This window comes from Macaca nemestrina, chromosome 19 (assembly GCF_043159975.1).
Source record: "Macaca nemestrina isolate mMacNem1 chromosome 19, mMacNem.hap1, whole genome shotgun sequence".
Lineage (NCBI taxonomy): Eukaryota > Metazoa > Chordata > Mammalia > Primates > Cercopithecidae > Macaca > Macaca nemestrina.
Window position 1 is genome coordinate 22,349,961 of NC_092143.1, and position 26,863 is coordinate 22,376,823.

At 45.1% G+C, this 26,863-nt stretch overlaps 1 protein-coding gene across 3 annotated transcripts in view; it reads right to left on the reverse strand.

The window, feature by feature from the left end:
* LOC105477069 (NEDD4 like E3 ubiquitin protein ligase) overlaps nt 1–26,863 on the reverse strand; it is a 362,247-nt gene that overhangs the window by 209,201 nt on the left and 126,183 nt on the right. For all 3 annotated transcript variants that reach the window (XM_071085266.1, XM_011733413.3, XM_011733409.3), the window contains exon 2: nt 26,415–26,488. In XM_071085266.1, the coding sequence (XP_070941367.1) occupies nt 26,415–26,488 (74 nt within the window). The remainder of the gene's footprint in view (nt 1–26,414; nt 26,489–26,863) is intronic.

The window sequence follows — 26,863 nt, forward strand, 5'->3', positions numbered from 1 at the left end:
GCCTCCTTAACAGCTGGGACTACAGGGGCATGCTGCCACACCAGGCTAATTTCTGTATTTTTTGTAGAGATGGGGTGTCACCGTGTTACCCAGACTGGTCTCAAACTCCTGAACTCAAGTAATCCAGCTGCCTCAGCCTCCCAAAGTGCTGGGATTACAAGTGTGACATTAAGCAAGTTTTTATCAAGCTTATACCACGTACCCTGTCAGCACTGGGGTTTCCCAGATTGAACCCCAATCCCAACACTGGAGTTTCCCAGATTGCTTCCCCTTGAAGCACTGGGGTTTCTCAGATCAGGGCTCACCTCTCACTGCCCACCAGGTATAACTTTTCTGAAATAACCAATTATATGCCTGTTATCTGTGCATGCAATTTAGCACTTTGGTTATACACTGAGGGTGGTAGGATGGTTATACACCAAGTTCTAGCTTAATGTGATTGTTCTGTAATAAGACTACGTCGCCGATAAAATGTTAAGTTGTACATACCAAGGCCAATGTCTTTTTTTAGCAATTTACCTATTACAGCAGAGCCAACCTGCAGGTCACCTGAGTCCAGGGAACTTAGCTGCAAAACCCAAATAAATAGAAACAAACCTCTGGATTCTGAAGTAGAGGCCACCAAAAGCCAGGCCCTTGATCTCAGAGCTTCGTTAACTGACTGTAACACAGTTCTGAACAAGCTTCATTATTGAGCTTCCCATTACAGAGATTAGGCTTCTAATCAGCAATACGGCAGTCAAATCGCATTACTGTCTCTCCTATAGGAACCAGACACACCAAACACACCAGAAAATGTAGTGACAGCGGGGTTATTCATTGATACAAATGGCAATTAAAAATTTCAGCCATTATAATTATCAATAGTCCACTTAAAAATCAGTTTGTTTTAAGTCCTTTTTATCACTAGTTTTTGTTTTTCTCTCTTAAAATATTGTATTTTCAGAGACAGAGTCTCACTCTGCCTGCCACCCAGGCTGAAGTGCAGTGGTGTATTCACGACTCACTGCAGCCTTGACCTCCCAGGCTCAAGCAATCCTCCCACCTCAGCTTCCTGAACACCACTACGCCTGGCTAACCTTTTAAAATTTTTTGTAGGTATGGGGTCTCACTATGTCACTCACTATGTTCAGGATAGTCTCGAACCTCTGGCCTCCTAAAGTGCTGGGATTTTAGGTGTAAGCCACCATACCCAGCCTTTTTATCACTGTTACATCTTCTATTTGAAGGTAGAAAAAGATGGATTTAAATAATGGAGGTAAAAGGTAAACTAAGAAGTATAAATCATAGGTTCTCACTCAAAGAGGTAACTTTAATATCTCAATCTAAAATAAACCCTTCCAGTAGTAAATGCAATACAGGTTCTTCACAAGTGTATATACATATCCTGTATACAGACACATGAACACATATATATATTTGGTTACAAGAAAAGAAAATGCTCATGAGCCCGCTTCTCTGAGATAATGCTACTAATACATTAGGGCATTAATACCCTTTCAGACCTTCATCTATATTTCTGCATTATGTGTTTCCTATAAAAAGATGAGATCAAATTACACAAACCAGTCTACAACTTACTTTTCATTCTATGTTAGAAAATGTTTCCATAACATTAAATACTTATCAGCAACATCATTTCTAATGGCTTTATACTATTCCATTATAAAGATAAACCATTATTAAGCTAATTTAGGTGCTTCAACTTTTTCATTATAAGCAATGCTTCACCTTAATAGCTAATTTTTTAGGTATATGATACATGCATACCCTCTTTGGATACATAAGGATAAAATATAACTTCAATACTTCCTTAGGAAGAGCTCCTTTGAATGAAGTGTGTTTGCTAGATCAACAGGCACGCATGCCCTTTTTTCTACATATTTGATACTTTAAACAATATGTTAATTGAAGAAAATTTAGAAATTCAGGAAAAGCAAATATAATTTATACTCCTACCACCCTAACATAATGTTAATAGTTTGCATACCCTCTCCAGTCTTTTCTAATTATATCTTTTTTCCCTAAAAACGATTTGGAGTACTTGGTTTGCTTTTACTGGAGTTTTAATTCTTTTTTAGAGAATTCCACATAAGAGATTCCATTTTCCATTTACCTACTTTAAATGTAATAACATGAATCGTAAAACTCTCATTCAATAAAGGTAAGAAATAAAAGATACTTGACTTCTGCTGGATGGCCCAGTGTGGAAAGAGGAAGGGATGAAGTAAGGAGAGAAAGGTGGGGATGGAGGAAAGGCGAAGGGATCGAGGTGTGCCCACCACCGCTGTGGGCCACAGGCTTCACTATGAGCTATCACTACCTCTGAAGTCAGTCAGTGACCATTAGTTACAACAGATGAGTTCATGTAAAGAAAAAAGCCAAAACCGCTGGCCAGAGAGGAAATCACCCTGGGCTGACCAGGATGTGTGCAAAGCCCCACCTCAACACACCTGAATTCTGATTTACACGTTCGTTATTGGACTTGAGGGCTGCTAACTCCTTAAGCTAGACGCCAGCAGATGTACTTATTCTGAACTTGGACAGCCCCCTAGAGAGCCCAAAACTCACACCAGTCTAGCCGTACAGGCTAAATACGCCCAAAGCAAATCGAAGGTTTTAAAACATAGCCATTTATACTCTTGGCTCATTGTCTGTAAGTTATTTTCTTCCTCCAGGTGTATTATGTCAACTCCTGGGGTGTAAAGGTCACTACCTGTGGTTTGGGTTTTGGAAGAGATGTACCCCAGAGCACACCAGGGCTACGGAGTTCAAGTGGGGAATGCACCAGATGGGGCTGAACTTTTAAACATAAAAGATCCTGTTGCTGCCTTTCAAACAGCAGGCTTAGCAGAGAGAGAGAAAGGCAGCGACAATCTGACGTGGGCTTTATAAAGTCTAAAAATAGGCACCTGTGGCAGAACAGTTTCTTTAGAGAACAATTTTAAAGATTCCCAGGAGGTGTCAGCTGTTCACCAAATATTGGATGAGGATAAAGCCTTTCTGAGCTGTCAGGAGATTGCAAAGCCCACGGTGAGGGCACCCGAGACAGGTGAAGAAAAGGTCTTGGTTCAGAATCCTGCTCATGACAAAGCCGCCTGGGAGAGGAGATCTCTGATGCAGGAAAGCAGTACTCAACAGGAGCTGAGAATCCACTCTGAGCTCACTCAGCCGGAGCCGAGAATCCACTCCGAGCTCACTCAACAGGAGCCGAGAATCCACTCCGAGCTCACTCAACAGGAGCCGAGAATCCACTCCGAGCTCACTCAACCGGAGCCGAGAATCCACTCCGAGCTCACTCAACCGGAGCCGAGAATCCACTCCGAGCTCACTCAACCGGAGCCGAGAATCCACTCCGAGCTCACTCAACAGGAGCCGAGAATCCACTCCGAGCTCACTCAACCGGAGCCGAGAATCCACTCCGAGCTCACTCAACCGGAGCCGAGAATCCACTCCGAGCTCACTCAACCGGAGCCGAGAATCCACTCCGAGCTCACTCAACCGGAGCTGAGAATCCACTCCGAGCTCACTCAACCGGAGCTGAGAATCCACTCCGAGCTCACTCAACAGGAGCTGAGAATCCACTCCGAGCTCACTCAACCGGAGCTGAGAATCCACTCCGAGCTCACTCAACAGGAGCTGAGAATCCACTCCGAGCTCACTCAACAGGAGCTGAGAATCCACTCCGAGCTTCTACCTTGCCACACAGACCGACTGGAAGACTATTAGGCCATGCAATCACTTTCATTAGAAAAACAATGAATTAACTCACTTTCAAGACGAATAACTACAGATTACTTGCGAAGAGACAGTCTTCTCCATAATGTAGGCATTAATATGCATCTGCTTAGCTTCCATTATTCAAAAACAATGTTGGAGGCAGGTAGGTTAGTGCAAAGCCCTGGCCACCAATATGCTGTTACATGGAAAGTCAAGGGCAGGGGCTGTGGGACCAGAGTAACACAGGGCTCCAAAGAGCACCGGGGCCAGATTCAAATTGGACGCGCCCCATGGCACACTGGAATACAGGCTAGGACAGAGTCAGGAGCCCGAAGCCTAGTCCTGCCTCCCCATGTCACTTCAGGTCCTTGAGGGAACAAGCAGCCTCCAGATTCTCAGTTTCCCAGTCTGCAGAGGTGGACCCACTCAGTGGTTCCTGACCCTGGCCACCCACATCTCACCCCAGGCCAAGGAAGTCATTTGCTCTGGACCAAGTCTTGGCAGCCAATATGTTGCTGGAGCTCCCAGGTGATGCTAATGCCAGGACAGGGTTGAGAACCACTGGTGCTAGGGTCCCTTTGAGCCCTGCGTTCTGTATGCACATTTTCACTCATCTCTGTTTTTTTCTTCCAGTAGGCTAATGAAGAGCTGTCTAATGAAAGGAGAAGTGCGGTGCTGGAGGACTGTCCTGTGGGTTGGCCCAGGCGTCAGGCACAGGTCCTGGTCTTAGCCGGACTATCGCTGAACAGAGGCTTTGGCCATACATTCCCTTGCAAGGACTCTTCGCTTCCACATTCTGAACACTGTCCTGCTTTGGTTCAAACGCCTTTCTTTCAGCCCTCAAAATACATCTCACATCCCTACCATGAAGTTTTCCCTGGATTAAATGGAGGCAAAGTCGCGAAAAATGCAAACAAGAAATAATACAGACTCAAGCACATGCCCAGCTCTTCAGAAAGCAAGAACTGAAGCTCCCTGAGCTAGCAGCACATTCATATTCTCTCTCCCTTGAACTCAGACCAAAGATAAACAACATGCACATGGGGGTGGGGGCAGTGGTGAGGATTTTCTGATTTTTAATGTGATTTCCATATTTGCTTTCAGAATACAGGTTCCATCTGCTTCTTTTTTTATGAGAAAAGGAAATCGTGCATTTAATCATCTTTGAATATTACTAATTTTATATTTCTATTTCAAGTGTCTGGTAATTTGATTTTCATAACTAATCTTAAAATGTATGCAGAACACACAAAAAAACTCAATACATGTGAAGAGAAGGGAAACAAAAACAGTCCTATTTTCATCTACTACAGAAAATATTAAGTCAAAGGTTTATATGTAATGCAGCATACTGGATTTGAATCCTAATCATATATATTTTAGATTTAAATTTTTTCTTTATTGTTCTTCTGATTTATAAGAATCTAAGAAAAAGGTTTCCCTTCTTACTACTTCTTCCCCGGTCCCCACCCTCTGCTGATTTTCCTTCCAAAGGCTGCCCTTCTTACCCATTCCCAGCCCTCCAGTCCCCCACCTGCCTGGTTCAGTGATTCAGTGAGCAGTAAGTGCAGAAAGCCAATGCCCAGAAGATTAAAATAACCTTGTCAGGTTGTCACAAAGTTTTTCTGGGTTCTCCAGGCCCCTCTAGAGCCAGCTCATTTGAAGCAGACAATTGCTGGCCAACAAGGTCTGGAAGCCACAGAGACAAAGGAAGCACACTGTTGTTTTGAAGACGCTCCGAGGGGTCTTCAAAAGCCTGTGCACTAGGCTTCATGCCCGGCCCTTCCTACTGAGTGGCCTTGTCCACTGCCTGCTGCTTAAAGGCTTTCCAAGCACCTGTTAATTTCAAAGATCACTTTCCTGCATGAAGTCATGCCTGAGAGCATGAACAAGAGTTCTCAGACTGAAAGCAGAAAACCAAGATTCTTAATGAAGTGATCAAGTGAGAACCCGATCATTTACTGGTGGTGTAGACCAGTGGCTCCCAGCTCTGGCTTTCATTCCAGTCACCTGGGGAGCTGGAAATGCCAGGGCTGCAGACGAGCTGAATCCGAAGGCCTGGAGGCAGGGCCTCAGCATACCAGGTGACTGGCGTGCAGTGAGCATGAGAAGAGAGTCTATGCAAGCACACCGGAATGCAGCTCCAACTCTGGCACTTAAGTCTGCTGTGACTTAAGCAAGATGCCTAACCCTTCTCATCCTCCATTCTTCTTATCTGGAAAATGCCAGTAATAATCCCTACCTCCTAAGACTGATTGATGACTATGATTTAATTATGCCATATGAAGCTACAGTGTCTCAAAATACAGTAGGTCTCAGCCTCTGCTGCTTCATCTATAAAATGACAATCAGAAGAGAGAGAATGATCTGCTGGGAGTGTGAAAAGGAAATGAAGACAGAAGGGAGTGTGACTCACACATTATAAAAAAAACACGAATTCATGATGGGCTAGAGGCCAGTTTACAGAACATCCCATTCTCTTGCTCACATCAGGGGTAACTCAACACAGCCCAATAAAATACAGGCTGTAAGCTCTGCAGGAGCCACCATCTCTCTGCTGCAAATGCCAGCCTAGGGCTGACATCCAATGGAGAAAACCAGGCTGAGAATAAAACCTGCAGAGGGCAGAGGGAGGGTGGGAGAGAAGGAGAAGGGACGCTGATGTCTCAACACAGGTTCAAACTGTTGTTTAATGCACCCTTTTCTGTTGTTTCTAATCTCCTGTGACTCCATCAACTAGGGAATGCGTGTTCTTGTGCATCCTTCTCTGTACATGTGTGTGTATGTATCCTTCTTTGTACACGTGTGCATATGTATCCTTCTCTGTACGCATGTGCATATGTATCTGTTGCATGAACTGGCAGAACTGGGAGTGCTGGGTCTAAGAGTACAGACATTCATCATTTTATTTTTTACTTTTTATTTATTTATTTATTATAATTATTTTTTGAGGCAGAGTTTTACTCTTTTTGCCCAGCCTGGAGTGCAATGGCATGATCTTGGCTCACTGCAACCTCTGCCTCTTGGGTTCAAGCAATTCTCCTGCCTTAGCCTCCCGAGTAGCTGGGATTACAGGCATGCACCACCACACCTGGCTAATTTTGCATTTTTAGTAGAGATGGGGTTTCACTATGTTGGCCAGGCTGGTCTCGAACTCCTGACCTCAGGTGATCCACCTGCCTAGGCCTCCCAAAGTGTTGGGATTACAGGAATGAGCCACCATGCCCGACCAGGTATTTGTCATTTTGATACATATTTCCAAATGGCTAGAGGTTGTGCCCACTTAATTGCCCTACAGCAATAGTTTAAGGGTAGCTGTCATAGAAACTGGCAGTACGTTCCTGCTTGTCTGTTTTTACATTTTATATAATATACATACATTTTAAGACATTCATCAGTCTGGTCATTCATAGCTTCTCCAATTTGGGGTTGATGAAATGAAACTGCTTTAAGCCTCTTTTTTAAAAACTTAAGACGTGTGGACATCGGTAGGTTTAAAGTGTTTCATACGGAACAGGTATCATTCCCTTTGAAACCTGTTTCTACTAATGGTGCTAATTCCAAGCTCCGTACCAAAAGCTTACAGAGAAGCGAGCCACAGTCTGGGGTAATCCAGCTTCCACGATCCGATCACAATTAAGGCCTCCCTGTCATTCCTGTAGCACTAAATGCTAACCAGGAACCTGTGCCAGCTGTTCAGGTGCACATTTGCACCATCCTGCTGCTACAAGTACAGTGCCTTGAGAGCAACGACCATGACTAATGGCGTGCATGCCTGGTGCTGATGAAACTGTAAACAAATGGCCTAATTCGCTCTCCCTCACAGGGTTAGGTCCTGTTTGGGAAAAAGGGTGAGCAGCGCTTAGGAGAACACTTTTCTTTCTTTTTTTTTTTTCTTTTTGAGAGGGAGTCTCACTCTGTCACCCAGGCTGGAGTGCAGTGGTGCGATCTCTGCTTACCGCAAGCTCCGCCTCCTGGGTTCACGCCATTCTCCTGCCTCAGCCTCCCAAGTAGCTGGGACTACAGGCGCCCGCCACCACGCCCGGCTAATTTTTTTGTATTTTTAGTAGAGACGGGGTTTCATTGTGCTAATCAGGATGATCTGGATCTCCTGACCATGTGATCCGCCCTCCTAGGCCTCCCAAAGTGCTGGGATTACAAGTGTGAACCACCACGCCCAGACAGGAGAACACTTTGCTGAACCCAAAAACCAAGACTTCATGAACTAACATTTCTGGACTACATTGTGCTTAATCCTTTACAGAAACTTTATGAACTGACTCAGTTTCTCTGGAAAACTTCTCCAAGCCACCATTCCAGGGATGGCTTAGGAGGTAGGGACTATTATCCCTACCTCCTAAGAGTGACTGATGCTAGTGCCCGGCATGACTGACTCTGGGTGCCCGGCAAGGCCTATGGGTAATCTCAGCAGCACCTCCAGTGAGGCTCATCCAAAACCATCTCTGCTCCACTTCAGAACTGCACCAAGCAGGCTGCTGGTGGAAACCAAGAGCAGGAGAGGAGGGTAGAGAATCCCATGACTTCAGAATGTTCCTCCTATAAGATGTGACCCCACAACATGGCAATTCCTAAAAGAATGGTGACACTGAAGCCAGACACCCCTACCAGGACACCCTCATTCCCTCCTACCAACAGATGACATCCTTAAGGCCACAAAACACAAGCCCGCTTCCTTTAAGTAATGGGGCACGATCTTGGCTCACTGCAACCTCCGCCTCCCGGGTTCACGCCCTTCTCCTGCCTCAGCCTCCTGAGTAGCTGGAACTACAGGCACCCACCACCATGCCCAGCTAGTTTTTTGTATTTTTAGTAAAGATAGGGTTTCACCATGTTAGTCAGGATGGTCTCAATCTCCTGACCTTGTGATTCACCCGCCTCGGCCTCCCAAAGTGCTGGGATTACAGGCGTGAGCCACTGCGCCCAGCCTTAGAAGTCTTTTAACAGCAGAAGTTAAAATGAACAAAATAGGTTGTAAATAGGAAAGAGGGTAGAAGTTAAACAAAAATAATTCAAAATTAATCACGTTTCCACCTGCAATGTTCAGGATAACAAAAAGTGTTTTTTTGCAAACTTATGGTGAACCAAATAAAACTTGGGTAACTGAAATCCGATGAAGCGATCTGAAATGACACCCACAAGTACAGGAAAAAGCTATTTACAGGCCCGTGCGTGCAGCATACTCAATCAACTCGGTAAGATGCAACATGAACATCTATCTCCAAGGAGGGGGTGCTACAGGTGAGCAGCTGGCTCAGGGCCCAGGCGGAGTGTTCATTCTACCTAGCCATGAAGCAGGTTGAAAGAGGACATGGCCTGTGAACGTACAGCTCAAGAAACACTTTAAGAACCGGCACAAATGCCACTCTCTGGGCAAATGTTTGTAGCAAAGACAGCTGGCACAGTACAGGTAACTGTCTACTCCTGTGTTGTGCCAGACCTGCATGAACTTCAACAGGGACAGCAGCAAGTTGAAGAGGCCAAAGAAGAGACCCAGAGCTAACAAACAAGGCACAGGGTTTACTCAGAGGAACTTATTTACAGGGTGGCCCCGTGGCACCGGCCTGGACAGCAGAACTTCAACTGCTTGTAAAAAGCATACAGCTTATACAGCACCTTCACTTAGCACCCTCCCCCCAGCAACCTCCACGTGGCAACCCTCATTTCTTTAGTGACTGCTGTCAGCCATGTCTGCCATAAGGGTCACTCTCAGGGTGTGCTGAAGTTACTGCTGTTAAATGCTTCTCCCATCCAACCTGGAGCATTACTCCTATGGGAAGATGTGGTCCCAGTGACAACCCAGGTTACCAGGAAGAAGCCTCCTTGAGCCAGGGCTCCTATGCCAGGGGACCCAGCGGTGAAGGAGAAGACGGAGTATCTTTCAAGGTGGCTTCCCCTGCAGTTGGCCAAACACTTAAAGGAATGCAGAATTTAAGCTCTGAGCAGTCAGGACCTCCCTGCATAGTGCACAGAACATTACAGGCACAGGCCAGGCGCGGTGGTTCACGCCTGTAATCCCAGCACTTTGGGAGGCTGAGGTGGGCGGATCACTTGAGGTCAGGAGTTTGAGACCAGCCTCGGCAACATGATGAAACCCCATCTCTGCTAAAAATGCAAAAATTAGCTGGGTGTGGTGGCAGGCACCTGTAGTCCCAGCAGCTTCAGAGGCTGAGACAGGAGAATTTCTTGAACCCGGGAGGTGGAGGCTGCAGTGAGTCGAGATTGTACCACTGCACTCCAGCCTGGAAGACAGAGCAAGACTTCATTTCAAAAAAAAAAAAAAAAAAAGTATCAATGCCTAGGTCACCAGAGAGAGCTGCAGGAACTGTCCTAACAGCCCTGAGAATAAATCTTAATGTCTGCAACTGCAAAGAAAATAAACTTTAACATCATCTCAACTGACACTTTTTCTCCCTAAGTGCCTCCCTCATTTTCTGTCCCACTGAAAACATGCATGGTTTTTGTTAATATTTGTAACATTAAAAGATGTTAAAGGAAAGGAAGGCCTTTATTACAAAATGAGCAGACACATTCCCCACCCCATTTTCCTCTGTGGGTATGTTCAGCACCCCCTACTCTGTTTTCAGTTCTTTGCTGCGCATATCCACTTAGGCAATCTGCCCAGGTTTCTTGCACCAAGACTTAATGGACTCTTTCCCCTGCCCCTGGTAGAATTTTTATCAAAAACAAAACTCAAGCATCCAGAGAGAAAATCACCCAACCATGCATTTTAAAAAATTTAAATTAAAAATTGCTGCTGCTGGCCGGGCGCGGTGGCTCAAGCCTGTAATCCCAGCACTTTGGGAGGCCGAGACGGGCGGATCACGAGTTCAGGAGATCGAGACCATCCTGGCTAACACGGTGAAACCCCGTCTCTACTAAAATACAAAAAAAAATTAGCCGGGCGAGGTGGCGGGCGCCTGTAGTCCCAGCTACTCGGGAGGCTGAGGCAGGAGAATGGCGTGAACCCGGGAGGCGGGGCTTGCAGTGAGCTGAGATCCGGCCACTGCACTCCAGCCTGGGCAACAGAGCTAGACTCCGTCTCAAAAAAAAAAAAAAAAAAAAAAATTGCTGCTGTTGTGGTTCTCTGAGGGTCACGATCATCAGTCTGAAAAACAAGGCTACTCACAAGCATCTACAAAGTTAGCGATAGAGAAGGGATGACAATACAAGGAAAAAAAAGTGTGAAAGACCTCTCTCGCCTCTTCTGAGTCTCTTCCACATCACAGATTGTTCCACTAACTCTTTTGTAATACTACAATCTCCTACAATCTCAGAACCCTATAAAAGGGAAAATTTCTTTTTATTCCAAAGCCAAATACAAATACTTTTGAGATGAACCTTAGCTGTTCCCATAAATAGCATGGATATAGACAACTATTTATATAACAATATTTTTCTACAAGAGGAATTCCTTTCTTAGGCCAAGGCAGGAGGATCGCTTGAGGCCTTGAGGAGTTCAAGACCAGCCTGGGCAATACAGTAAGATCCCTGTATCTACAAAAAAAAAAAAAGGTTAAAAAAAATCTAGGCATGGTTGCATGCACCTGTTGTCCTAGCTATTTGGGAGTCTAAAGTGGGAAGGTTGCCTGAGACCAGGAGTTCAAGGCTGTAGTGAGCTACAGCTGCACCACTGCACTCCAGCCTTAATTAGCAGAGAGACCCTGCTAATTAATTCATAGATAGATAAATTCTTTTCTTAAAGAAACCTGGAAAAGTGAAGTTCTGATTCATAAACATTTAAAACAAAAAATGAATCCCAAACATTCTGTCTATGGGACCATATTGAAATGAATACAGTACTCTTCATTGGAAGAATTTAATTTTTCCCACTACCAGTTAATTATTCCTTTTTAGTGACTAGCATTTTATTTGAATGATTCTACAAGTTTAAGAAATTCTCTGACAGAAAAGAAAGAAATAACGGGGAAATAAAGTTTAACACTATGTATTATCTACTTTAAAACCAGCTATACTTAAAAGTAAAATCATTCTCTCCTCTGCATCAGTGTCACTATTTGAGACTGGCTTAAATACCTGCTGAAACACAGAAAATGTGAATTAACGATGTCCTCTGAAAAAGAACTCCAATCGACTATTCAATGTGTGTATCATTTTATTTGTCTAGAACAAAAATGCACCTGACAATATGGCCACCAGAGGGTGCTGTAACCCCCCCAATACACCTCGATAGAGCCAGAGCAGGAAGAGGCCTTCAGGTGACGGAGGCTGCACACCTACCCTCGAATGAACTGACATGGGCAGAGCCCCTCTGGGGGAGGCTTTCCTTAAACATAAAGGCATCAGCGCTAACTTTAATGTAGGGAGGACAGAAAAGTAATGTGATGAGCACTCATAGAGGACTTTTATATTATTAAAATTCAGAACCTGCATGTTTTAAAGAATGTCTTAAACCTACAGAATAAAATAAATAAGAAAATTAATGAAATGCGAGGGTAATGAAAATAGAGGCCTGAATAAGTCACCTGGAGAACAAGCACAAAAGGAGGACAGATTCAGCCAAGGGGTGGGGTGGCCAAGCCAAGGAGGGGCAGAAGAACGGGCGCTTGAGTCGGCCAAGCACAGAAAGGGGGTAGGGAGCAGTCCTCAGCTCAGTGCTCCTGGCCTGATGTGGGACTATAGCAGGATGTACAGGACACGGTTCTGGCCTTGGGCGCTGAAGGCCTGTCGGGGAGAATCTTAGCGCCATGTGTTAAGTGCCACCACAGAGACCTGCACAGGGCCAGGCACAGAGCCAAGAACTCTGCACCCAGGTCACACACACAGATCAGCAGCACCCACCTGAGAAAGGACGAGAGCAAGGCAGTTGTACAAAGGGGGAGAAGGGAGCAGTTCTGGGCACCGGCAAGGCACAGAGGAGGAGGAGCACACGGCGGCTCAGAGAGGGATGCATTGCAGGGTGTCACAAAGACCCCTGTGCCCCCGTTCACCCAGGGCAATGCACAATCACTGAAGTATTTGCCCGGGCAGGAACATGGTCTGTCTGTGTCTTAGAGACAGAATTCTATACCTAGGCAGAGGGATAGAGAGAACAGGGCAGATATGGACACTGCTTGAGGAGTCCTCTACACCAGCGGTCCCCAACCTTTTTGGCACCAGGGACTGGTTTTGTGGAAGACAATTTTTCTCCAGGCTGGTTCAGGGGTTGGGGGAGTGGGGTGGATGGTTTGGAGATGATTCAAGGGCATTACATTTATGGTATTTTATTTCTATTATTATTACATTGTAATAGATAATGAAATAATTATACAACTCATCATAATACAAAATCAGTGGGAGCCTGAGCTTGTTTTCCTGCAACTAGATGGTCCCATCTGGGGGTGATGGGAGACAGTGACAGATCATCAGGCATGAGATTCTCATAAGGAGCATGCAACCTAGATCCCTCACATGAGAAGCTCCACAATAGGGTTCATGCTCCTATGAGAATGTAATGCCAGTGGCTGATCCGACAGGAAGCGGAGCTCACGCAGCAATGTGAATGATGGGGAGCGGCTGTAAATACAGAGGAAGCTTCGCCTGCCCTCCCATGGCTCACCTCCTGTTATGCGGCCCACCTCCTAACACGCCACAGGAGTTGGAGATCCCTGCTCTACACAAACACCGAAAGCCAGACACAGCAGCCAGAAGGATGAGAGAGTAAAGGACGACTCTTGGGTCCGTAGCTTGGATGCCAGTACAGATGGCGAGGCCACTGTGGAGACAGATGATTCCAGAGAAAGAACAGTTTCTGATATTTTGACATTCCAAGCCAAGAAACTATGTAAGGACAAACAAAAGATGCAGAATTATATGGCCCCTCTATCTAGTGGATGAAGTCTCCTTTCAAGAACATGATGGTTTGACTACATATGTAATAAAAAAGAGAAGATGAAATCACACTCCAGAGAGTCAATACACCACCCTGGAAGAAAAATATTTGAAAATTTCTCTTTTGTTTTCCAGAGTTGCGAAATAATGTTTAAAATCACCTAACCAAGTTAAAATCACTGTTCTCAATGAACTCCCACATGATTCGAGTTAGTGTCAGAGAGAGAGAATGCTTTGAGACAATATACAACCAATACTATCATTTTCCTACTAGGAAAAAAACCAAAACTGTGATAAAGCTGTAAGACTAGCCTAGTTTGGTTTTTCTATCAGCCACTCCCAAATTTGAAACGCAGTATTTCTTTCAAATGTTTCTCTACTTTCTTACCATGAATGCCTAGTTTTAAGCATCTAGAAGTCACAGAAGCTTAAAATAATTATCAGTCAGTTCTTCAACAGGAGACACACAATAACGTGCCTATAACAATGAAGGATAAAAATGCGAACAACCCTTGAAGTGTATTTACTACACATTCCTATGCCAGAAGGAATGTTAGCACACATTCATTAAGAATCCAGGCATATTTTCTATCCCTTGTGTTGATATTATACAGTAGGAATGCCAATCCTTTTAATAATTTACGGAGGAGTTACACATTGCAGATTCCTTACTAAACATTACTTACACTAAGGTCATAAGTCTAATGAATATTCCGTAGGGAAAATGGGCAATATTTTAACTGCAATACACTAATTTAAATTATGTCTGCATCTGCTTGTATGCATTTAATTCATCATTATCTTTCATGTATTTATAACACAAAGCAGTGAGAGTATTTTCTCTAAGGCAAAAACATTTTACAATTGCATTCATTTCTAGACCTTAAAATTTACAGTAGATATCCAAAAGCTTCATATGCTGTATTTTAAGCATGTTGCCCTTGAATGGAAAAGAAAATAAATAAAAAGCTACTGCACTATCTAGGAACCCCATTCCCTGGCCCAGGAAGTCAATACTAGCAGAATTAGTCTGTCATTGACCAACCAGCAACTCTATGAAAGAGTTTAATCTGGAAGTCATGACAAAATAACACTGACACTCCCAGTTCTAAATATATATGTTGTAAAAAATCAATGGCTTACAACATCAAAGGCTGGCAAGCTGCAGCCCACGGACCATCAGCTCACAGACAGGCCCACTGGTTTATATATTACCCCAGGCTGCTCTAGTGCTATGTCAGAGACCATACGTCCTGCAACACCTTGACCACTTAGTATCTGACTTTTTATAGGGAAATAAATAAAAAGGCTTGCTAGGCCCTGATTTAGGTAACTACCTACAGCATGTAGGAAAGGTTTTATTTACCATTTAAGAATTTGCCAGTTCACTTAACTTATAAACAACCTTTAAAATCTTAGCTTCCAGGCTTCTCCCCTAAATAGAATTATTCAATAATTTTATAAAGTCGATGACAATGTTTCTTAGAAAATGAAGTAATACAACATAGGTGATACATATCTGAGAAAGACAACGGTCTGGAGATCCAAAGATGTTTCTCAAATGGATTCAAGACTGTGCATTTTTAAAAGCATGACTTTCGGGTAGAAGGGACATTGTTACCTTCAATAACGCAGATGCATAGTAGGTCCCAAGATCACCAGCCTCACAGCCTCCCCAAGGCTGCACCCACTGAGGATGGGGTGGAGAGCCAGTACTCACTGTCTACAATGGGGAGAACCATTAACAGGGTTCCGAGAAACGAGTCCCTTCCTCCTGGGGTGGGGACGCCAGCAGCCGCGCTCCAGCATCCTAATGCACACCTCTCCCTACATAGCACCTTCTGGCTGTGTTCCTAAAGGCTTGGTTGGTAGTTCAATTTTTGTAAAATAAATATTTTCCTCATTGTCTTACACATTCAGAACTGCTTTCATTTCTGACTCATCTCCAGTTGGCAACCTTCCCTTCCTCATACTTTAGCTTCTTACACTCTTTCTACCCTTCCTCCCCACAAGAAAAGGAAAACAGAGGAAGACATTGAGACAAACAGAATGCATTAAGACAAAGACTCCAGAGTCAGGGCACGAGAGTGAGGGCACAGGCAAAGACAGCGGAGGATAAAGGAGAGGAAGGACTGAGGAGGGGCCGGCAGCTGGGGGAGAGGCGCAGGAAGGGGCCAGGGGCTCAGGACACAATGTCAGGCAGGGGATCCAAACTTCACCAGCCCTAGGACTGGCCTCATTTTTTGGCTCTTTTGGTGCCTTTGTATTTATGTCAAAATGCGACCCCAGCACTCCTCAGCAGCTTTTTAATTTTTTAATTTTCTCAGGCTCCACTCTGACCAGATTAACAAAATTTATCAAACATCTACTGTGTCAGACACCTTCCGCTTCCTAAAAAACACATCAGATTCTCTGCCCTACAGACTCAGGGACCCCAGCATCATTCTAGACTGAAGAAAATGAGGGCAGGAAGTCTTATGGTTTTCCTTCCACTCTGACAAAACATTTGGTAAAGCAGAGGTGTCTTTGGTAACAGCAAATATCCATGCATCAGGAGTCAGGGACAAGGTTCCGCAGTAGGGACTGTCACTAGTCTCACAACATCAGAGAATGGTACAGAAAAGTGACCTGTCTGGCTGGGCACAGTGGTTTGCACCTGCAATTCCAGCTCTTTGAGAGGCCAAGGTGGGAGGGTCACTTGAGGTTAGCAGTTTGAGACCCGCCTGGGCAACACAGCAAGACAACATCTCTATAAACATTTTTAAAAATTAGCTGGGCATGGTAGTGTGCCTGTACTCCCAGCTACTGGGGAGGCTGAGGCAGGAGGACTGCTTGAGCTCAGGAGTTTGAGGTTACAGTGAGCTATGATTGCACCACTGCACTCTAACCTATGCAACAGAGCAAGACTCCTGTCTCTTTTAAAAAAGGGTAGGGGGGAGACAGATGAGGGGGGGAAGGAAGGAAGGAAGGAAGGAAGGAAGGAAGGAAGGAAGGAAGGAAGGAAGGAAGGAAGGAAGGAAGGGAGGAAGGGAGGAAGGGAGGAAGGGAGGAAGGGAGGAAGGGAGGAAGGGAGGAAGGGAGGAAGGGAGGAAGGGAGGAAGGGAGGAAGGAAGGAAGGAAGGAAGGAAGGAAGGAAGGAAGGAAGGAAGGGAGGGAGGAGAAAGGGACAGGGACAGAGAGGGAGAGGGAGGGAGACGGTGGAGAGGGAGGGAGAGGGAGGGAGAAGGAGAGAGAGGGGGGGAGAGAGAGAGAGAGAGAGAGAGAGAGAGAGAGAGAGAGAGAGTGAGTGTCTAGTTTGCCCTTTTATTTACCAAAATTGGAGTGGGAGAGAGAAAAGCTTATGTGGAAATGTTTGTAAACTGATGATATATTCCCTGCATGCTCACTTAGTGTATACTGAACATGGCACAGTCTTTGCTCAGTGATTCCAGATCATTAGAAAGATCCATTATTGTGGCACTGGCTATATGAGCACAGCAAGACTCTCGCAGAATGGAGACTTGCCAGCCCTGTGCATTTACCCATCTGCCATTTCCAATGCTTCCCTCTGGGAAACTTGGTGGGCTGGGTGGTGTGGAGGCTAGGATTGACATATTTTTAAAGGATGCTGCATGCATTCATGCAAAGACTAGGCAGTAAACACAAAAATGTAAACAGTTGTGTGGTTGTTAGGGAAAAAAGAGGTTTTTATCTATATTTGAGGGAGAGAGTTACTATCCTTTAATGTCATTTCGGTTTGCGGGGTGGAAGGAATACAACTAGAACAAACAGCCTAAGAGGTAGATCCTCTGGGGCTTTCACAGGAGTAAATGAACAAGCTATTTGGTACAGGGATTTTAAGACAAACACTTTTTGGCCCAAGGGCCATTAGTGTTGGTGTTGTGATTCTCAGCAATGCCCTAGACAGCAAAGGCTGCTCAGCAAGGCCTCCGGAGGGAAATGTAGCTCTGCAAAGAGCCTGCCGATCACAGACAGTCTGCACAGAGTAAGGTGCTGCTCCTCAATGGGGGAGGAAGAGGAGAAGTCAGCTCTAAATACTAACGAAGAAACAGCGCAGAGGATAAGTCCAAATGCCGGCCTGTACCTCGAGGGACCTCACGGAACATGTGTCAGCAAGGGAAACCAGCTGCATGAAAACAACAGGAGGTGTGCGGTCCCTGGTGGCCAAAAGGGTGCAGCCCCACCTAATGGGTGTGCCCAGCACACACCTCTAGCCATGCAGACTCATGCAGATGCAGGCCCAGTGTGGCTAGATTGCCAAGACCTTTGTATTATAATACAAACCTGGATTTGTATTATAATATGGGATCTCCCAAATGTTGGCTCAGGATTTGTAGTTTTTTGTTTAGTTTCCAAGGCCAAATAAACACATGTGTGGATTCAGCCTGGTCCACAGGGACCAAGTGTCTGCAAACTTTGGTGTGACCTCTGATCCTGAAGGGCTTACAGTTGAGCAAAGGGACTTCAACGTATGTTCAGCCTCTTTCCAAGGTTTCTCCATCAGGAAAAGGAGGAGATTTACTTTGTACAATGTTTTCAAAGAAGGGCAAAGAAAGAAAAAAACAAAATTTCCAATCCTTTGGAAGTAAAGTAAATCAATATTTAAAATTTGCACGTATATAGTGCCAAAACATCCCCTCCCTCATGGCTTGCTGGTCACCTGGGGGGGGGGAAAATGTTAATTTTTGACAGTGGAGGGATGAGACTGCCCCCACATTAACCCAGGGATCAATTTTAATCACTGATTATGGCAGAACCAGTCATTGTGTCCCTCCAGTTGCACGCAGCCTCACCCATTCCTGCCTCAAATTTGATCAAGCCTTTAGTTCAACTTCTAATATACAGTACGTACAAGAAACACCGGGAAAAGAACGCCTTCACTCATTGATGATGCCACCAGGACACGATGGAATGTGGTAAGTGAAACAACCCCCCTACAAGTCATTGAAGGGGAGGGACTATTGACAGTGATAGGAAGCAGCCAAACACCTCGGCAGATAGGGGCAGGTCCCTGGTGAAACCGCACCTTCGAACCAAAAACAGCCTGAAGGCTGAAAGATTGGACTGCTGGTCCTGGATGAAACCCACGACTCAGAGTAAGAACTTCTGTTCCTGTTTGCCCACCTTTCCTGACTGATTCTTTCTGAATAATGCCTTTTAATGAATCAAATGTTGCCTTTTCCAATACTACCTGCAGCCTGCCCCTCAACTATTCTGAGCCCATAAAAAGCCCTAGGCCCAGCCACATGGGAAGGAGAGAAGCACCTGACTGCAGCCCCTCTCCACCGAGAGCTATTCCATTGCTCAGTAAAATTCCACTCTGCCCTCCTCACCCTTCAATGTCCAGCATATCCTCATTCTTCCTGGGTGCCATGCAAGAACTCAGGAACCACCGAACATGGGTACAAGCTATAACACAGGTGAGCTGGGGCATCCCAGCATGGTAGAGTGAGACCCAGGTAGGGTGTTGCTGGCTGGGGGTCCCCAGCTTGAAAAGAGACCAAGAGTAAAAAGCTTTTATCACTATTCTAGCTTAAGAGAGTCTTAATAGACCTACCGATTAAATGCAATACAGAATTCTCAATTGAATTCTGGTTTAAACAGTTCAGCTGTAAAAGGCATTTTAGGGTCAGCTGGGGAAATTCAAATAATGGATCAGGTAATAGAGTCCATTAGGCAATTAGTCTTAATTTTGTGAGAACAGTACTACAGTTATATAGAAATATGTTCTTGTTTTTTAGAGGTTTGGGCTGAAGTATTTAGGGACTAAACGCATGATGTCTGTGATTCACTTTTGAATACTTCAGGGAAAAAAGAGATGGAGCAAATACAGCAAAATGTTAACAACTTAAACCTAGGTAAAGGGGACTGAGGTGAACTGTGTCAAAAAGCTGTCCTTCCACAGTTAGGTCCCCATCACTCTCAATCACTAGGTGGCAGAAGGACTTTCTGCCATGTCCCCCAATACTCTTGAGCCCATGTGTGTTTTAAATTTCAAGTCACCAGCTTCCAAAAGAAAACCTGATAGCAGCCCAAGCAGGTTCGATGCCAATGGCTCATCACACACAATGAAGGAGCTGTGCATGAATGTCTTGCAAACTTCTTCATGAAAGCATGAGATTCTATAGTTGGTTTGTCTCAGCCAACATTGCTAAGTTTTAAGAAAGCAGCTTTAGAGTCTCAAATGCATCCTAGGTAACCTCAAATGAAGCCACTGATCATAATTAAGGAGAAAAAGGGAGGGGAGTTAGATTTTAAAAGTTGCATTAAAATGACCCTATTTAATGACTGCTTTAAGTCTATGACAAAAGGTTAAATGTCTTGAGCTTACTGAAAAAGAACAGTTTGAAATTTGAAAAGCTATCCTAAGTTTAAAAGAAAAACTTTAAGATCTTACTTAGCCAAATATACCTATTCTAAATCTAACGATAGTTGATGATTCTCCAATTCAAAAAGCTTACTCAGCTACCATCAAATACAATGGCCAGCTCTTTAAATCTGCTAACACAAAAAGGTGCCGCCCCCAAAAATGAAATCTCAGGGTTTTGGAGGAACCCTAATAGTCATCTAGTCCCACTCAATTCTCGAACTTTTATCCGTAAGAAGAGTATTGATCTATCACTGAGCATAGCATCAGAAGTCACAGAAATCTGAACCTCATGGGTCCCATCATTCCCTATACCCTTGTTTCATCTTGGGCTGATGATAACCGCTCAATTTTCTTACGTATCAAATGGAAATCCCCTCTTCACAAAATTTAGGTAGAATCTGATGACATTACATTGGGTTCCAAACACGTTGCCAGCCAACCTGTGAGTGCTCGAGTAACAGCCTCTAACTAACTTCTATCAAGAAGTTAGGCCCTGGCTCAATACCTAGTTCCACAACTTACTAAACCTTTCTTGCCTCCGTTTCTTGAACTGCAAAAGGAAAAGAACAATAGTGCCTGTGCATAGGACTTTGCTTGGAGGACACAATGAACTCGCATGTAAATAGTTCAAACCACACCTGGCACAGAGCAAGTGCTCAAGAAACACGAGCTGCTGAAACTCACCACCTCCCTTCCTTACACGCATGTTAAGAAAGCACGACTCGCCTACCCGAACTGCACACTTCACCATGGCAAAACACCAAGGACTTGTCCCGCCCCCCAGAGTGTCTAAAAGACATCCAGAAGAGTCAGTGGTCTGCCGAGCCTGAGGTTCCTGCTGCTGTTTTGGCCTGTTTCCTGGATCTGCCTTGGTTCCTGACCCTGCCAGCGGCTGCCTGGTGCCTTCCTCGCCACCTGTACCTCTCCTCTACAGAAGGATGGCCAAGGCACTCCATGGTGCCTGTGTCCTCCCTAACCCATCACTCGTGTCCTTGGCTCTGTCCTGACCCCTAAGGTGAGGGTCAGGTGCAGAGCCATGACCTTCTGTGCCCAATCCCAGCCAGGCCTCATGTACCCCAAGTAGAAGTTTCTGGGACCTGCCACAAGAAGATAGTGTGCTCCTTTTGTAGGGTATAAAGTAGTCATTCTGCACAAACATCAGCATCAAATGGAGACCGTTCCCTGCCTGCCACCCCACTGACTCCCCCAGATTCTTTGCTCTGAGCCCAGTCTTGAGCTTGCTTCCCTTCACCTCCTCTCTCTATGCTCACTTTTCATCCAACCCCTGGGCAGGCATCCTGTGCTGGTCCACAAAGAGCCTTTGTGAGAATGAGAAATAAGCACCTCTCCTGGATGCTTAGGAGAGATGCCTGAAGAGCCAATGATACCTCCATGACAATGAGAAAAGAGTACCCCTTCCTCCAGGCTGGCCATCAGGTACCACAGCACACCATATTGTGTTCCACTTAATGAATTCAAGGCGATTTATCAGGCGACTGTCATGTGCCAAGATTTCTGGACCTGCAAACAGCAATAAGACAGGGCTGGAGCCTCCGAGCCTCCCAAGTCCGCTAAGACAAGGGGCCGTAGGAGGAGGGAACTTGTAGACCTGCTACAGCCCCGGGAGCAGCAGTGTTCTGTTCTCTTGGGCTGTGTGATGGGGGGTGGCAGCAGTGTTCTGTCCTCTTGGGCTGGGCTGATGGGGGGGAGCAGTGTTCTGTCCTCTTGGGCTGGGCTGATGGGGGGAGCAGGGACCTCAGCAGGAGTGTTGCCACCCAAACTGGGCCCTGACAGATGAGAGGGCAGCTGCCAGAAAGGATGTGAACAGATGCCAGGCAGAGGGGAAAACACAGGCAAAGGCAAAAGACAGTGACTTCATGGCACATTTAGTGAATGTGAGTTTCCAGCGAAGGGGTAGGAAAGGGAGGGAAGGAGAGACGGAGGAGGAACAGGCCCACTTCATGCAATCTTTTGGTAAATACTTCCTGAGGACCTGTTATGTGCTGTAATAGATCCCAGAAAATAAAAATAAATTAAAAAATTAGAATCCTAGTTATCAGAAGAGGAAAATCTAATTTCAGGAGAAAGAAACAATTCTAAGTATAAAACAACAAGTCAACCTCACTGATAGAACTATGCACAGCATCTCCCAGGCGCCATGGGCACCCCAGAGACAGGGAGAGGTCTGCTGGGGGACACAGCGGCAGCCTGTGTGACGGAGGAGATGTGGACCCAGCTGGTGAACATAGGATGAGCCACTGGAGGAGTCACCGGATCGGGGTGAGGTTAGCGCAGGGTACATCCCTGGGAAAGGGGACAGCGGAAACAGGATGCAGGCACACAACGGTGAGCTGTGGCCATCCCACATGGGCTTGTTCTGAGCAGGGTTTTACTTCTCTTTTGATGTCTTAGTGGCATTTTACGTGAGGCTTGCTTTTTTAAAAGGTGCTTTTTCTTTTTCTTGGCATTTTTTTAAAAGCTGTTTTGGGGAGGAAAAAAAAAATCACATTCCATTTTTTTCCCCATGGTATGGATAATAAAGGCTGGATATCTCTGACCTAGGGTGACCGTAGTCTCAATTTACACCTTATGCCCTGACGTCCCATTCAATGTCGCATTCATTCCAGACAAAAGCGTTCCAGTTTAGATGACAGATTATATGACTGCCCTTTTTCGTCCTCAAGGCACAGTCCAAAGGGAAGCATCTTTCTCTGCCACTGCCGTTTCCCACGCAGGCCAACTGCTCAGACGTTCAAGTGGAGTCACAGCTCAGTTATCCAATCCGCTCTGAACAAAGGCTCCTTTAATAAAGTGAGACTTGGCTGGAAGGAGCTGAAAATGATCTTGGATCCTAAGCACTGGACTGGGGCAGAGAGGGCTGAAAAGGACAAGGGCATTTCAGGCACAGGCCTCTCAAGGGTGAAGGGACCACCTCCAGCTAGGAGGGAGGCCCCGCCCGCACCTAGGGCCCCAGAAACCCCGCCTCTGAGCTGCAGCTGTAGGCAGCTCCCATCACCACCTCGGAGGGGCAAGGAGAGATGTCATGCTGTCATGCTCCACTCCTCCCACCATCACCCGCCCCTGACCATCCCGCATCCCCAGACATCACATTCTGCCCCTCAACCACCACTCCTTCCCAACTTCAGGCCAAGTGACCCAGGGAACCTCCCTTGGAAACAAAGGAGTTGGAGTCCCAGAGATGCAAATCCCTGATTTTAAACACATCAGTGTCTACAGGATTTGTACCACTTTAAAGGCTCTGAAATGCCTCTCATGAAAATGCCCTTCCTCTTCCACCCATTATCCTGTCTATAGCAAGGGCTCCAATGCCTACCCGGCCTTTTCGGTGCAGAGGGAGAATGAGGTGCCTGATCAGGCACAGAGGTGGGGGCAATACTCAGAGAAGAGACTTGGAGAAAAGGCCTGCCAGTGGCCCAGGGCTCTGAAGGAGATGGTGGATGCCAGAGAGGACACTACCAAACCTCTACCCTGTGACTGCTACCTTAAAACACGACAGAGCTGCCGCCAACAGAAGTCACTTTGGGATTCTTCCCCACATGCCAGTTACAAAGAAACTGTTATCCTTGTTGTACACTAATATATGGTGGCATGAGTAGGTTTAAGGGATTTGCCCAAGATAGCACGGAGGGAGAATGCAGGTCATCTGGCAAAACTTTAAGGCAATAAGCAGTGCCACTCCAGAGGGATATGCCAAGATAGCATTAACCCAACTGTCACCTCACAATTCCATCTCAGACTCTCAGATGAACTACAGCACTTCAAAGGAGGAAGGAAAGCAGGGATGTGTGTGCCTACTTATCAATCTAAGAAAATGAACACCAGACCAGGGTTCAGAGTTTCTGATGCGTTTTCTGGCACTTGGTCCACTTGGCCACAATATTATTTATCTTTCTAATTAACATCATAAATATCCCTTTCCACCATGTCCCTTAGAAATGACCCGACCTGTTAGTATCTAAACAGTAAAAATTTAAGGTTCAAATTTGCTCTTCTAAGATTTGAAACCTAATTCCACTACAAATTCAACATTAAATCTACCTAACTGGCTTAGAAACACAATGTGAATCAATTTTGTTGTTTTTTTTTTTTTAATGAAAAGGTTTGGATAAAACAAAATAAAAACCCAATCAAGCTTAAAAAGAAATCACCAAAATTTTCTAAATCCAACTTCCTCCGTCAACACTCTAAATTTCACTGGAAAGAGTGAGAATACATATTTTTAACATAAGAGCACAATCCACTACCAGTCAGCGTGCAAATGCTTACATTTTTAAAAGATAATTTTTGGTTTTTTTTTCTTGGTGCTCTATATGTTAAGTAGTAGGAGAAAGATATTAAAAAGATGTCTGTCCCCAGTACATTTCTAATCTAGTAATAGAGGCAAGTGAAAGAAATACTAGAAACCACCAGGTAATGCATCTGCAAATGCTAAAATGACACTGCGCCTACTATGGCAGCTAAGAAGGATTAGGAGAGGAAAGACACACAGGCTTTGATATAGGAATACCAAATTTTCTTTCTTGAAATTTTCTGGAAAGGCTTCACAGAAAGGCAGGGCATAAGGTGGGCTTTGGTAGATAGCAAATTTTTGAGTTTCAGGAAACAGTATTTAGCTGGGTAAGAACAGCCCAGACTCATGGAAACAGTTGAAAGTGTTGCTTTGAAAGGGAAGAGAAGGGAAGCAGGGATGCTTCTGCCCATGCCCAGAGACCTGGCTTACCCTTGGCATGAATGCAGGCACATGGTGAGCCACTCAGTGTGACTTCACGGTCAAGCGAGAGAGCACCTTCAGGTAGGATTTGCTTCCCTCTGACATTACCACCAGCACAGGCTGATGTCACTGTCCCCGTGCATAAGGTTCCTTGTGACACCACTCAGAGACCTAAGCCTCCGTTAGTCACTTGAGGCACTTCTAAGTACCACAGGTTTTTAGAAGATTTCACTGACATTTGCAACAATTTTTTTTCTAATTTCTTTTGGTGCCATTCTAGTAACTTATCAATTGCTTTAATAGACAAAACTCAATCATGCATGATCTATCACCGATGAGAAAATAGAGGTGCGCTTACTAATGGCAGCAAAAGGCTTCTGTGGGGGTGTGCAGGATGGAACAACTAGCTAGCTAGAAAGGGGCTTTTTTTTTTTTTTTTTTTTTTCCTGAGACAGAGTCTCACTCTGTTGCCCGGGCTGGAGTGCAATGGCACGATCTGGGCTCACTGCAAGCTCTGCCTCCCGGATTCATGCCACTCTCCTGCCTCAGCCTCCTGAGTAGCTGGGACTACAGGCGCCCACCACCATGCCCGGCCACTTTTTTGTATTTTTAGTAGAGACAGGGTTTCACCATGTCAGCTAGGATGGTCTCAATCGCTTGACCTCATGATCCGCCCACCTCGGCCTCCCAAAGTGCTGGAGATTACAGGCGTGAGCCACCGCACCTGGCCAGAAAGGGGCCTCTTTATAGAGGGTCTCCAGTGTCAGGCAGGAGCACTGATATCTAGGGGTCACCAAGGGCCACAGCACAAGGGACTGACAGGGAGAATCTAGCGGCTGGAACTCTCCTCACCAGTCACCTCCCTTCATTGTTAAACCCCACAGTATTCTCAGGCCACCGTGCCACAAAGGAAAACATATTGGGTAGAGGCAGGAGGAGTGTTCCCATCAGTCCTCAAACATCACTGGCCCACGTGACCTACACGGGTGGTTTAACCTTTCTGCATTTCAGCTTTGTCAACCATAAAATGGAACAGTGGACTAGAACATCACTCATGTCCATTCTAGGTCTAAAGTTCAAAAGATCTTTAGTCTCCAAAATCTAGTTAAATTCTAGTGCCAGGTGGCTCCACCCTCACCCTGCTCTCAGTCCAATAGCTTCATGCAACACATCACTGAGAGCCAACAGGAACAAAAGGGTTGATTTAAAGATACAGGAATATCAGGTGCAATACTGAAAATAAAAAAGCCAAAACACACAGAAAGATCTGGCTGCTTCCCTGCTGGTGCTTCTAGAAATGCCACAGAAATCACCACATTCGCCCCAAATCACCAAATCTCTTAATTCAGATTATACATGTCAAGAATATCCAGTTCTCCTAGAAACAAAATGACACTTTCATGTTTCCCTAACTTAGAAATATTTTTAAAGTATTAAAATAAGCACAGCCACAGTCCCAAACTGTATTAACAAGACAACACCAGAAGCTAATCTCACGAAATTAGCCCATGTGAAAAACAAGTCTGTTAACTACTGTTGTGATGCTAAGTCCAGAAGCCCTGTGCAAAATGTGGTCCTGGAACCAGCTGGACCAGCATCACTTACTAAATCAGAATCCCGGCAGGTGGGGCCCAGCCAACTTTGCCTTAAGAAGTCCTCCAGGTGATTTTGATGCGTGTCTGAATTTGAAAACTGCTTGTCGTTTTTTAGAAATCCACAGAAATAAAAACAAAGCCAACATACCTGGCTCCAAAGATGTCCTTTTTGGCGAGATCAATTCCAGAAACAACTTTTACTCTGAGAATTCGGGACTCTCCCTGTGAGAAGGAGAACAAAAAAAGAGGTTAAAAAAACTGATCTTCAACGAATCACTCTCTCATCCAATATTAAAGTCATTGATTTCTACTGTCCAGTATTGGGATACAGAACAAATCAATTCAATGTAAGCAATTATTCCTTACACTGAAGTTCAAAAAGCAATATTCCAGCTCTAAAAGTCGATGACTCTAGACTAAACTTACAGCATCCAAGTTAATTAAGCACAAGTTTAATTCAAAGTAGGTCATTAAGATCAATTACTCCTGCCATTTAAAGTTAGGTTTTCCAGCTGTACCAAGAACACAATCACACATGTAAAACCGTCTAGATAAATGTCCAAGTGCCACAAGTTTGCATAAATATAACAAATAATT